The sequence below is a fragment of the Protopterus annectens genome, chromosome 12.part0 (genome assembly GCF_019279795.1).
Source record: "Protopterus annectens isolate FY-2018-M chromosome 12.part0, PAN1.0, whole genome shotgun sequence".
Lineage (NCBI taxonomy): Eukaryota > Metazoa > Chordata > Ceratodontiformes > Protopteridae > Protopterus > Protopterus annectens.
In genome coordinates this window covers 408131748-408146747 of record NC_056746.1, presented here as the reverse complement: position 1 = coordinate 408146747, position 15000 = coordinate 408131748, and the positions used below count along the sequence as shown (strand labels likewise).

At 40.5% G+C, this 15000-nt stretch overlaps 1 protein-coding gene across 3 annotated transcripts in view; it reads right to left on the bottom strand.

The window, feature by feature from the left end:
- The window catches only part of LOC122816610 (regulator of G-protein signaling 11-like), a 1281503-nt gene that overhangs the window by 521417 nt on the left and 745086 nt on the right, over window positions 1-15000 (bottom strand). For all 3 annotated transcript variants that reach the window (XM_044089514.1, XM_044089516.1, XM_044089517.1), the window contains exon 8: window positions 4816-4897. In XM_044089514.1, the coding sequence (XP_043945449.1) occupies window positions 4816-4897 (82 nt within the window). The remainder of the gene's footprint in view (window positions 1-4815; window positions 4898-15000) is intronic.

Sequence of the window (15000 nt, the reverse complement as noted above, 5' to 3'; positions counted from 1 at the left end):
GTATGGATTCCTACCACACTGCTTTACTCCCTCTGGTTTAATCTTTTACTCTTGCTCTGGTATGTATGTCTTTATTCCCTACCCTCTTCAAACACATTTCTGGAAAAGGCCGTTGATTTTTATTTTGTGCTCACCCTCCCTCTACATTTTTCCTTCTAGAAGCTTTGAAAAGGTATAGGATCTGCTCTACTCAGGGCGCTTGTACTGCTAGTAAAACTTTATATTGCTTTCTGATTATTTTTTCATGGATCTGTGGTGCAGGCCTCACTCTGCTCCCTCTTACTATGCTCACCGCTGATTCTATTTCTATATTATCCCTACTCCAACCCACCCTCCATACCACTGCATTCATATTCTACCTCTCCATACCATCTATCAAATATTTAATAACAGCCCACTTTCAAGGGCTACATTCATCTAATCCTTTCCTTAACTCATACATCATTTCCTTCAAAAACTTCTCTCATACTTGACACCCAACACTTACTCTAACCCATCCATCTTATTGGTCCTCACCTAATGCTCTCATTTACTGCTGTATCCTTATTGGTCATGAGAGTAACTTCACTATATCCATTACCTAGCAGTGCATATCCTTGAATGACACTACCCAAGACATTCTTCACCCTTTCAAAATATCCTTGGCCAAACCTAGCTGATGAAGCCCTGTTAAACTTTCATGCTTTATTATCCAGCTCCCTAGCTGCATACTAAGCAGATTCTCCTTCTTTTCTTTCCCCAGCCTTACTCAATATATTATTAGCATTAAGTGACAATAATGACTTTCTCTTTGTCACCCTTTATTTCATTCTTCATTCATATTAAATATTAGTAGCCTTAGGTGACAACAAAGTATTCACCCCTCCTTACCTGGCAGCAATGCCTCTCTTTCACACCATTTCCACACCTAATTCTGCTTTATCACTTTATTCTTTAGATAAGGCATCATCACTCACACTTACATTATACTCAATGCTCAGTTTATCTGGATCTCAGTAACATCCTGCTATCAATCAAGCTATAAATAACAAAACCATTTAACTTTCTTCCCACACATCATCTCCTCTGTAATTCAAAACATAATAGAACAAGTTAGCCTTCGCTTTATACAAAAAAAAATTGTTTCCTTAATTGCAGAAACAAACATATACTCTAGAAGAGATATGAGATAAAACATACACAGGAGACCTAGAATTCATCATTCATCAAAAACAATATATACAATTTAACTTCAGTGATGCTCATCATACACATATATTCCTAACATAACCTCCCTGTTGTCTATTACCAGCTCTTCACAACTACTAGCTACCCTAGACTCAAATGATCTGTGGTGTAGTAAGATTAAAAAAAATTCTTACCTTTGTACTACACACTCACCAGTCCTGAAATTATTTTGCCAAATTTTCAAAAATACCCTATTTTTCCATCTATGATCTTTGTCTAAGAAATAAATAATAATAAACACTATCAAGGCAATGCTTAAATGATTTAATTCTTGGTATACTCACCCACACTTAACCATACAAAAACTTAAAGACAGCTGGAGACATCATTCTCAACCCAGGCCCATCATACACATCAGAACTGCCCATTTGGCCAAAAGCCTAATCCCTCTCTTCAGCACCTTTAAGTGACCTTCATATCAAATTAATTTCCTCCCCAATGTCAAAGCTAAGTAAAGGAACATATGTCTGCCACCTATTGGCCAACAGTCTGTAATAACAGATGGAAAACTCAAGGCTTGAGTCTCCAATAACAACCAGAGTATTCTAAGAATCAATGATTCTTGGCACAAGGACAATGACTTCCCTTCAGTCACCCTCCAGAGTAACATTTACTCATTCTGGAACATAAAAAAGACAGATAAAATATAAGAGGAGGCATAATTTTACTAAACAAGAAGAACCCAAACATAAAAGTATCTCTAACAGCTAATAAAAAAGAAGAGGCATATAAATGACTAATATCCCTTGTAACAATAAATGGTCATATAAATTTATACAAAGCTGTGACTTACATTCCTACCCATCTACCCATACTCTACTGGAAACTACTACAGATTATATACTATAAGCAAACATTGAAACAAAAGAAAACTGAAGGGAAAATATCAATCTAAAATGACTGAACAAAAAGCATCCAAAAAATAAATAAATAAGCCTCCTTACACCCCCATAAACCTAAAATTTGTATATCCCACTCATTATCATACAGCGATCTTGCGCACACAAAACATGGCAACATCAGCAAAACCGAGAAGGTAACATCCGATATTATGAACATTTGATAAAACTACCTCCATCCCCTAACTTACTAATGCTAATATCATTATAAATGGAGTCCTGAATGTTTTTACTCTAGACCCAAAGAAATATGAAATAAACTGATATCTAACTTTAAATGTGCTGTCTCAGCTTATCATCTTTCACACTATATCATTTGACATGTTACCCATGCTTCCATTCTCCTGTCACTCCCTCTGATCTTATCTAAATGATGCAGAGCTAAATGGACATTTCCGCCCATGTACCTGGTGCATGCAAGTGAGTTAAAAAAAAAAAAAAAAAATATATATATATATATATATATATATATATATATATATATATATATATACATTTTTCCCTCCACTGTTGACACATAAGCAATACACATTCTAAAATTGTGTACTAGCTACCTGACCATGGTAGTGACCTAACACTGGTATCAACCTGTGGTTCTATATGATCAACCTCTCCTCCAAAGCAGGACACAATACCTTACACCAACAAGAACAACTTCTTTGATAGTGCAGGTTCATTCATCAAAGAATTAAACATGACTGGCTCAATAAACTTTGCTTCCCTGGATCTTGTTTAAACAAGTCACTGACTACTTCATGGGATTATTAGTACAGAAGACAGGCTTAAAGAAGAAAATGTCATCATCTCACTCTTCACACTATCTACTTGCCAAACATTCAGCATGACAAATAATATTTTATGACCCGTGTTTGTAGCCACTAGGGAAGTTCTTATAAGGGTCCAATTTCCTAAAGCATAACTGTGTTTCCCTTGACAAGTAACAGAATTGTGACTTATTATGCTGTTCAATATTTAAAACAGTGGACGCTCTACCTCTATCTATAGAAACACCCATTACCAGTAGCGGACATTGCTTTGGGTCTGTATTTCAGATTTCACAAATTTCAAGCAGTTCATCACTCCACAGTCCTACATTCATGTCTGACCTGTGGTTACTATCTGTATAGAACCTGCATGTTCTCCCATTGTATGCATTAGTTTCCTTATACTCATAAAAGTTATCATGATTGAATGGTTACTTTATAATTGTCCTAAATACAACCTATATCCTTTTCCTTCTTGACCACAAGAAAATGCAAGATGTGTAAGAAATGAAAAAGTTTAATAATATTACTCTGCATACCCAATTAGCAATTGATTAAATAAGTAAATAAATGCAATCTGAATTCCAAATTAGCAAGTGATTAAATAAGTACATGAACATCAAAATGCCTTTCCCACTAACAAATGATTCAACAGCTTGACAAATACATAAATACCGATCTGCTTTCCCAATTAACAAGTTATTACAAAAGCAAATACAACAATAATTGGGTACTCATTGCACTCTGCACTAAATTAATACTTTAACATACCTAAATCCAAAGCACTAGGCTATGACTTTCCTCCTCTTATCTCCTAGTCTTTCTCCCTCTTCTGTTATCCCTGTCAGAATACCATATGCTGGTTCAGAATGACACACTTGATTTTTTTACATAAGTACATATTACTGTGAATGGGGCAGCTGAGGTGGTGCAGCGGTTAGCATTGCTGCCTCACAGCAAGAGGTTCTCTGGTTCAATTCTCGGCTAGGGTGCCTTCTGTGCAGGGTCTACATGCCCTCCCTGTGGTCACGTGGGTTTCCTCTGGGTGCTCTGGTTTCCTCCCACATGCCAAAGACATGCTGTAGGTGGATTGGACACTCTGAATTGGCCGTAGGTGTGAGTGTGTGCATGTGTGTGCCTTCTGTGGAAGATTGGGAGCCGGGCTGGCAATTCAACACTGTAAAACTCCACTGCCAATCATGAGTGAACAGGTGATCTGCTGTGGCGACCCCTACCCAGGAAAAGAAGAAGAAGACATATTACTGTGAATATTTAAAGTACACCTTACTGTGAATATTTTAAACATTCTAAGAAATACTCTTTCTGTTTGAGAAATATTATTATATCCTAGATTCTGAGAATCCTTATTTTGGTGGTGGTGAGAGTTTGCATATAAAGACCATCTTAAACCAATTGAAGGAAGAAAGCAAAACTAGGCAAAGCATTTTAAATATCTTTGTCCTAGAACTACTGAAAATTCAAAATAAAATAATTGCAACAAACTACTCAATACTAACATTTTATACTAACAGCTCCGGTTCCGATTTTAAATCAAGAGTTCTATCGCCTTCTTTAGAGGAGCCCACTCACATTATTAGAATAATGGAAATCCAGTAATAATACTCTGAATACTCACCCAGGCAGAAAGACATTTAATAGTGATGCTGTGAATGATCCTACACCCTTGAATCTTTATCTCACCCTTGATGAAGGGTTCATAATGAACAGTGATTTGATCTTGTCTCTTCTTAATGAGTGTGCTAGAGTTAGGCATAATGTTGCATCAGTATTACTTACGATAATGTGAACATTACCCACATTGTTTTTTACAGTGCATTGCCTAATCAAAACAGGTACTGCAACTTTACTATCTATTCATTTAATAAGGTGAACGCTACCATGCTTGATTAAATTAATTGACTTACCGGTGGCCTGTTAACTAACCAGTATGCCTGTTCTTGACACTCTAAAACAAGTCGATCTGCTTTCCTTCGTTGTTTGGCTGCCCTGAAATGAAAGACGATCTCTTGTCAATTCTATACATTGATAATATTGCTACAGGGCCATGGATTTTATCACTCTAAATAAAAAGATAAGCAGTGTTAGAGTTCTTGCTCACATGAATTCCAGAAAGACAAATCCTATTCTAAAGCCTGGCACTTGCTCACTAAAGCAATTATATAAGTCAGCACTAAAAAATTAAAAGCACTACACCCTCACAAACTCCCCTTGAGTACCTTGTTCCCCATTGGCCCTTTTTTTCAATTATAAAGGAATTCCCAATACTATTCTACCATGTCCAAAGGTCAGTTGTCAATCTCCTCTCTGGTCCAGCTAGTGAATCTGGGAATCTTGAGACAATGTTACAACTGCCTCATGTACACAGACAACCCTCTCCTCCTCCCAACAAATTCCAACACATGTGAGAGATGCAACCATATAGCCAAACTGGAGGCTAAGCTCTCTCAACTCAGTACTGGTGTAACCAGTCAGGAGGAGAAGGAAACCACACTCACTAGAATTCCAGTCTCACATAGACCTACCATGACAGCAAACCAAACACATAAACACACAAAAACATACTCGGAGGCTCTAAATAAAAATCTGCCTAAGCAGCAGAGACCTCCAAAGCAGACACCCAAGCAACCGCTACCCCAAAACAAAACACATGCAACACATAGCTCACAAAGCCAGTGTGCCGAACAGTCACAGCCCTTAAGGCTAAACAACACACCTGATACACTTGTAGTAGGTGACTCTATCGTCAGGCACACTGACGCCCCGCTCACCAGGCTGAACAAGGAAAAGGTCACACTGAACTGCCTGTTGGGCGGTAGGATCCACCACATAACACAAGCACTCAAGTCACTCCAAGGCAAGTACAAATATGACTCAATCATTGTCCATGCTGGTGTGAATGACCTGAGATGTACCTCCCTGGACTACATGAAAAGAGACATAGAGGAGCTCTCTGAGCATGTAGCCCAGGCCGGTATGACCCTGACCTTGAGTAGCATCTTACCCTCACCAAGAATAATGCCACAATATGAAGACAAGGTGATCAATTTCAATAATTGGCTTAAGTATTTGTGTCATTCAAGGGGGATCCAATGCCTGTCAGCCTGGGATGGCATGCTCGACAAGCCATGATGCTTCGCTAGGGACGGCTTGCAACTGTCACCCCTGGGCTTTCAGATATTGGCAAAGGCTCTTGCCACCCCCATAGTGCCTTTTTTAGGCAAGGCTCAAAAGACAAACCCACCTCCATAGGTATCACAAGGGATAAGAAACTAAGAGTAATGCTACTCAATGCCAGAAGTCTAAACCTCAAGATGCACGCACTCGAAACTCTCCTTAGCATGGAGAACATCGATATCTGTGCAGAAACAGAAACCTGGCTCAAGGCTCCTGAGAGCACCCCAGAACTACCAGGTTATACCTCATACCATGTTTTTCGGCCCCAAAACTTGGACCGAACCACAAAAGGAGGGGGAGTATCAATTTTCGTCAAAGATACCCACACCTCCAGGTTGGTGGCACAGCACAAAGCATCAGAGACTATCCATGTGCAACTAACAGTGGGTAAAACTGCCTTCCAGTTTATAGCCTGCTACAGACCACCCTCCCAAACCCAGGAACCCCACTCGGCCTTCCTGAGAACACTGGAAAATATGAGGGTCTCTCCAAACACCATTATATTGGGTGACTTCAACTACCCAAACATAGACTGGGAGCATTACTCTAGCTCCAACACCCTATCCCAAAGGTTCCTAGAATTTATAAACTCAAATGCTATGGAACAACTTGTTACCACTCCCACAAGAGGGGAAAACATACTGGACCTGATCATCACCAACATGGGGACTTTATGCTCCAGACCAGAAGTGTATCCCTCACTGGTAAGATCAGACCATAAACTAATCTCACTAGATATTCACATCCCGACCCCAGCCCCTGCCCAGAAAACCACAGTGAAAAACTTCTCTAAAGCAAATTTCACACTCCTCAAAACTGAGGTGGAATCCTTCAAAGCCCCCGGGCCTGTGGAAAATACAGCCCAGACCGCAGAATCCTTTATAAACACATTCTATGAACACCTTCAGGAATGCATGGATCATGCAATCCCAAACAAAACCAAGACCCAATTCTCCAAAGGTAGGTGTCCTGTCTGGTGGACCCCAGCCATAAACAAACTATACAATAGAAGGAGGAAGCTACCACATGATAGAGCAAAATCCCAAAAAGGGAAGGCATCTCTGATCAGTATTAGCAAAAAAACTATGGGCACTCATAAAATCGTCTAAGGCCAGCTTTGAGAGAAACATTGCACAGGACACTAAGGATAATCACAATGCTTTCTTTAGTTATGTTAGGAACCTGGGTGGCAATTCCCAGATATGCTCAGAATTAGTCCAAAATGACAAAAAATACACCGACCCACAGACATTGCCAACATCCTAGCTGACAGGTTCAGCGCAAACTTCTCCCACCCTTCCCAACCAAAAGGGCAAATATCTATCCCAGCAGAGTGCTGCCCCTCTGACATCTCAGATGCTCAGGTAAGAGCTGCCCTCTCCAAAGCAAAAACACAGCATCAATGGGACCAAACAGTGTCCCTGGCTGTGTCCTACATGAACTCCAAGAAGAACTAAACCCAAACATAAAACTACTGTTCAATCTCAGCCTTACTACAGGATATGTACCCAAAGAGTGGCGTACAGCAACAGTGGTCCCTCTCCACAAAGGTGGTGCCTCAACGGATCCTGGAAACTATCGCCCCATAAGCCTTACTAGCTTGGTCTGCAAAGCTATGGAAAGGATCATCATGGACCTCATAAATAAAGATATTGGGAACCTACAGACACTGGATCCTACCCAGTTTGGCTTTGTTAAGGGCAGATCCTGCCTCTTAAACCTGGTTGATTTCTTTGAAACAGTCACCAAGGCCACTGACGAGGGGAAGGTGGTCCACACAGCCTACCTGGACCTCGCAAAAGCCTTTGATACAATACCCCACTCGGGCATTATAGATAAGCTCACCAGCTTAAATATAAACCCCTATGTCACTAGATGGGTTGCAAACTGGCTCAAGGACAGAACCCACATGGTTAGAATTGCTGGAGCCATGTCAGACTCCAAACCAGTTACAAGTGGCATCCCACAAGGCTCAGTCCTGGGACTTCTCTTGTTCGGTATATATTTCTCAGAGGTACAGGCCAACATGGAAGGACTGTGGCTGACCAAGTTCGCAGATGACTGCAAACTGGGTGCCATAATCGACTCTCCAGCCGACACAAGCATCCTACAAAAGGGCCTCATAGAAATAGACAACTGGTGCCAGAGCCATGGCCTGAAGCTAAACGCCAAAAAGTGTATAGTCATCCCCTTTGGCAAAAACAAAGTGCCCACAAATGACCACATAGGCGGTAATCCATTAAGTACGGAAGAAGTAATTAGGGACCTGGGGACCCAAGTTGATAGCAATCTCTCATTCGACAACCATGTGGCCTAAGTGGTTAGAAAAACATTTTATATAGCCCACCTAATCATGAAGGGATTCACATCTAGATCAGGGGAGGTCATTGTGCCTCTTTACTCATCCCTCATCAGGCCCATAATTGAGTACAATGCCCCTTTTGGGATGTACCTTACCAGACACCTGCAGCAACTGGAAAGACCCCAAAAGTACCTCACCAAGAGGATCAAAGGGCTCAGACAGATGCCATATGCTGCCTGGTTAAAGAAACTCCAGCTCTACTCTGTGGCATACCGCCTGCTCAGAGGCGATCTGTGCCTGACGTATAAAGCCATGTCCAACCAGGAATTAATGGACATGCTGCACCTCAGAAAATCCAAATCCCATCGAGCTACGCGCTCGAGAGACTTGAACCTCAGCACTGAAATAAATAGGACATGCTGGAGGGACAGATTCATAACCCAGAGGCTCCCTTCACTCTGGAATAAAATCCCAGTCCAGGTTAGGCAGAGTCTCTCATTGGCTCTCTTCAAGAGGAATCTTGATGAGTGGATGGGAGATCGTAGATTTACCCCGGTATCACGTCTGTGTCACTGTTAGACAGAGACACAGTATACTAACCTCGAAATAGGGCATAGCAAAATTCATTTAAAATGGGTGGCGAAAGCCAAACACACTCTGGCTAGGCTTGTAAATGCCCTAGGGCAGATAGCCTAGTATGAACCTATGAACCTAATACCAGGAGTCTGTACTAGAAAGCACAAATTTCAGCAATCTTCCACAAATACTGTATTATTCTCATACATGTCTTTGTCTTTTAACCCATCCACTTAACCACACATTTACTACCACCAAAAAGCACTTCTTTCTTCTCTTCCCATCTTTTTTTTCATAAGGAATATACTAACTACTCCTCTCCTTTACAGCCACATCCAATCTCCTTCAAACTATTGTAATGTAGCACATTCATAATTACTTTTCTAATATTTGTAGCATTTCACTTACACTTACCACTCTCATAACCCCAAATATCACTTCATCATAATCAATTATAACTGTTATAATATCTTTCTGATTTTTACTTGTGTAACCTTGTTTGTTCTCTATTTCTTAAATATCTTTAATCTTAACCTTACTCATTTCATAAATATACTCTCTTTTCATAAACAATCTTAAACCCTTTAATCTCAAGCTTTTTCATACAATTTCATTCTTTCAAAATGCATCTTTCTACCAGTCGTATGCCATTCTTTTTCAACTACCATACATACCAAATAATACTTGTATTGCAACCATCCTTCTGAATATGTCTTATTAGTCTCATACTCTTATGATCTACACGCACTTACCCTCTCTCATTTTGCCTAATTTCTAAACAAAACAAAATCTAGTAAGTCTTTTTAAACCCTTCTGGTAACCCCAGCATAATCAGCATCATCATTAAGAACAGACCAAATACCAACAAGATCTATGAAACCTTCTGTTCTAAAGGTACATTAATTGACTTACTGGTGGCCTGTCTCCTGCCTTTGAGATACTAGCCAACAAAAAGAAAGCAAGTATACTGTCACTCCCCACACATTTTAAAATGAAAAAAAAATGCAAACAATTCTTTACAAACTTTTATGCCAGCTGGCACTATCTTTTTCCTGCCTTTAATGCTGCAATTAAAATATCCTAATATGCCAACATCCATATTTGATAATACACACATTTTGATCTCCTCATACAGTTCAACCCTTTCTTAATATTAGAATTTCATAAATTAATATAACTTTTTACTACCCTACCTCTAAACCTACACTCAACAATCGTCATCCTCCCTGGATCTTACACAGTTGCATCAGATGTATTAATTTTCCCAGCATTTAATAATAAAGCCACTCTAGCAGATTAAACCTTACCCATATTCCATATAGTTTCACTGCCCCAAAGTTTATTAAATTGTTCTTTTTGTTTTTCAATTTTCAAATCTAACATCCAGTAAGACAAAATATATTTTATTTTAGTATTGTATCTAGGGCAGAATGAACATGATGTCTGGCCCAAGCACAGCATTTTACAGGATAGGACTGGCACCTCAGAAGAGTTGCTAATTAGGTAAGAGTGCACTAACAGGATTCATTTATGGAGCTGTGGCTGATATTGTGCCTGCTTAACTAAATGCATTCCGTTGTTTGCAGTGTACATGTTTGCAACTGTACCAAGGAGGTTGTATAACATATGACCTGCTCCATTATGCAGTGAGAAACAATGCAGCATAGGTTCATAGGTTTATACTAGGCTATCTGCCCTAAGGCATTTATAAGCCTAGCCCAAAGTTATGTTATGTTAGAAATAATGTGCCCATTAGTTTGTTGTGCCTCTGTCCAGCAGTGACACAGAGATGATTCCCGGGGTAAACCTACGATCTCCCATCCACCGGTCAAGATTTCTCTTGAACAGAGCCAGCGAGGTGCTCTGCCTCACATGGACTGGGATTTTACTCCACAGCATGGGGAGTCTCTGGGTGATAAATCTATCCCTCCAGCATGTCCTATTTATATCCATGCTAAGGTTTAAGTCACTTGCTCTAGTGGTTCTGGTGGATTTGGATTTTTTGAGGTGGAGCATGTCCATTAATTCCGGGTTGGTCATGGCCTTGTATGTCAGGCACAGTTCACCTCTGAGCAGACGGTATGCAACTGGATAGAGTTGGAGTTTCTTCAGTCTGGCAGTATATGACAGGTTTTGGAGTCCCTTTATCCTTTTGGTGAGGAACTTTTGGGGTCTCTCCAATTGCTGAAGGTGTCGGGTGAGATACATCCCGAATGGGGCATTGTACTCGATCATTGGTCTGATAAGTGAAGAGTACAGGGGAACAATGACCTCACTTGATCTGGATGTGAATCCCTTCATGATAAGATGGGCAATGTAGAAGGTCTTTCGAACCACTTTAGCAACGTGAGTGTCAAACGAGAGGCCACTGTCAACCTGGGTACCCAGGTCCCTGATAACCTCTTCTGTGCTTAGTGGGTTGCCACCTATGCTTGGGGTTACCTTGTTTTGTATGACTATACACTTTTGCGTTTAACTTCAGGCCATGGCTCTGGCACCAGCTATCAGTTTCCGTGAGACCCTCTGAAGGATGTCTGTGTCCGATGTACTATCCACTATGGCACAGTTTGCAGTCATCCAAACTTTGTCAGCCATAGTCCTCCTATGTTTGCCTGTACTTCTGAGAAGTAGATGGGACTGAGCCTGTGGGACACCACTTGTAACGGCTTGGAGTCTGACATGGCTCCAGCAACTCTAACCCTGTGGGTTCTGTCCTTTAGCCAGTTTGCAACCCATCTTGTGACATATGGGTTTACATTTAAGCTGGTAAGTTTCTCTATGATACCAGTGGGGTATTGTGCTTTGGCAAGGACAATGTAGGCAGTATGGACTGCCTTTCCCTCATCAATGGCCTTGGTAACTGTTTTGAAGAAGTTGACCAGGTTCAAAAGGCAAGATCTGCCCTTGACAAAGCCAAACTGGGTTGGGTCCAAGGTCTGCAAGTCCCCTATGTCCTTGTTTATGAGTTCCATTATGATCCTCTCCATAGCTTTGCAGACCAGGCTTGTTAAGCTTATGGGGTAATTACCAGGGTCGGCACCACCTTTGTAGAGTGGGACCACAGTTGCTGTACGCCACTCCTTGGGCACATATCCTGTGGTAAGGCTAAGATTAAACAGCTGCCTTATGTGCGGGTTTAGTTCCTCATTGAGTTCATGTAGCAACACCATCCGGTCCCATTGATGCTGTGTTTTCAGCTTTAGAGAGCAGCTTTCACCTGCATTTGAGATGTCTGGGAGGCTACACTCTGTTGGGATAGTTATCTCTCCTTGAACCTGTCTGCCAGTATGTTGGCAATGTCTGTGGGCTCAGTGATTTTTGTATCATTTTGGACTAATTCTGAGCATATCTGGGAGTTTCCACCCAGGTTTCTGACATAGCTGAAGAAGACCTTATGATTGTCTTTTGAATCTATGGCAATTTTTTTCTCAAAGTTGGCCTTTGATGATTTTATGAGGGATCGTAGTTTCTTGCTAGTACTAATCAAAGATGCCTTCCCTTTTTGGGATTTTGCTCTATCATGTAATAGCTTTCTCCTCTTATTGTAAAGTTTGCTTATGGCTGGGGTCCACCAGACTGGACTATAAACTATAAACTCAAGCTATAAAGGTCGCTCAGCTATGATATGAGCACTCTCATATCAAGCAATGACATGCAAACCCCATGCACTGTTATCAAACAAGACAGCTTTGTAACTGCAAAGGCAACCCATTTATACTGAGAATAACAGCATGGCAGCAATAGTGCAGAAGAAGCCTTCTGGATACCTGCTTATTATGATGTGAATATATAGAAGGCCAGCATTTAATACTTCACCTTAGTAAAGCCTCTGTATGCTCCCACTGCCTGATATGGGAGCCCAGCTGCACAGCATACCAGTCTAGGCATAACTATATGCAGTGTGGGCAGCTGCTGCTGTCCTTAGCACATAAAGAAAAAGGAATGCAAAGTGTTTTATTCTTGCATAAAAGTGCAAATTCACATGGTGTTATTTGTATTTCCTTGAACTATTTCATTAGTACTAGTTCAGTCAAGGCAAATAAACTGAAATGGCATCCAGTGAAAGACTTGTATGTTAGCCCCAAGGCCTGCTGATCTCAGATGTAGCTGGGATAGGTGGTGTAGGGATCACAGCCCTTTTCATGATGATGAGTAGGGCTTTACACCAACATAAAATATTTTTGCAGCCACCTGTCTGATTTACTGAAGAAGTTTTAATGAAATAGTCTCCCCAGAACTGTATGATATACAAAGCACTGCTGCTCTCATCAGTAGCATAACAAGGGTGGGGCAAAGGGGGCAACCACTGGGTGCAAAGCGTTAGGGGGAGTGATCAAGACTTCCTGAATCATGCTTCTCTATGTACCAAAATGCCAATACAGAAAGGCACTTTAGTGGTTTGACTCCTTTTTTTTTTATTTTTATTATTTTTTAGAAGATAAGAAGATGCTAAAGATTTTCTAGAGGAGTCAGTGAGAAAGGGTTTGGTTCAGTAGTGGAAACCCAGCTTTTGGTGAGTTTTCTTGATGGCTTGAGTGTTGGGCTCATCATATTTTTAATTATCATCTATTATGACACCAAAAAGCTTTGAATTGTTTACTGTTTGTATTATGGTACTGTTTTGCTGAAATGATACAGAAAAATAGTTTCTGTGCTGACAAAGACTTGGGTGTAAAAAGCATTAATTTATTTTTTAGCATTTAAGAGAAGTTGGTAGTCATCTAGCCATGGCTCTCTAGAGGAGAAACAGGATTGGGTCACCTTGTGAAACTGAGGGAGGCTTGGTGCTGAGTGTTACTAGCATCATCTGCATATTGAATGATGGGGGCATCCTTAGTAGCTTTGTGAAGCTTATTTGTAAAGAGGTTGAGCAGTAATGGGTCTAGCACTGATGCCTGAGGTGCACTAACACAGAGAGGCATGATGGGGGTGAGATTAGGTTTCCATTTTATAGGCTGTATTCTATCAGTGAGATAGCCATGGAACCAGGAAAAATATGATGAGGAGAGTCCTAGGATAGCTGAGTTCAAGAAGCAGGCATTAGTGTGATACTGCATCAAATGCTTTCGACATGTCTAAGAAAAGGGAATATATACTAGGTTCCCAATATTTCTATAGAGTTATGGTTTTGGTAAAACTAATAACAGAAGTATGGGTACTGTGGAAGTCATGTTCAGTGGCAGAGAAGATTTTTATTGCTGAGTTGGGATAGGAGTTTGGAATGAATACATTTTTCTAACATTTTAGAAAGGGGTGGTAATTTAGCTATGGGTCAGTAATTAGAGAGATCGGTGAATGTTCCTTTAAACAGAGGTATAATGTGGGATTTTTCCAGATAGAAGGGATGTAGCTCTCTGTAATGGGTTGGTTTATCACTATAGATAGAGGGTATGCAAAAGAATCAACAGCAGCTTTGAAATATTCTTTTGGCAAATTATTGGCAGCTGGGGCTGAATTTTTAGCTTTAAGTGGTGTTTCTTAAAAGTAGTGGTGGGTACTGGTTGGAGGGAAAAGGAGTTTTGTGGTGATAATGGCTGGTAGGGATAGTGAGGGTAGAGGGTGATTTGGTTTTAACTAAGGAGAGGGGACAGATTATCTGAAATGACTATTGAATTTGGTAGCTCTGTGGTTATGGAAGTTGGTGGTTAATAGTGAAGGAGTGGTAGTTTGGCCAAGGTGTAGTAGCCTTTTTACTGAAGTCCAGAACAGTTTAGGGTTCTGTTGGTGTTTGCCTTGGAGCTTAGAAAAGTATGCAGTTTTGTCTGACCTCATTTTTTACTCAGCAAAGATTGTAAATTATAACATATTTATTTTAGTTTAGCTTTGTTAATTGGGTAGATGGGATGGTTCAAGGACCGTTTTGAGCCAAGTTACCTGGCAGAAAAACATAAGGTAACATAACAGCAGATACAAAAAATAAAATTTGGTGTAAGTACAAATAAAAGTTAAAACAGTGTTAGACGTAGAGTATTAGTCCCAGCTCTGTGTCACAGTGGAATGGAGTCATGACTATGATTCAGGTTTGGGTAGTAGTACA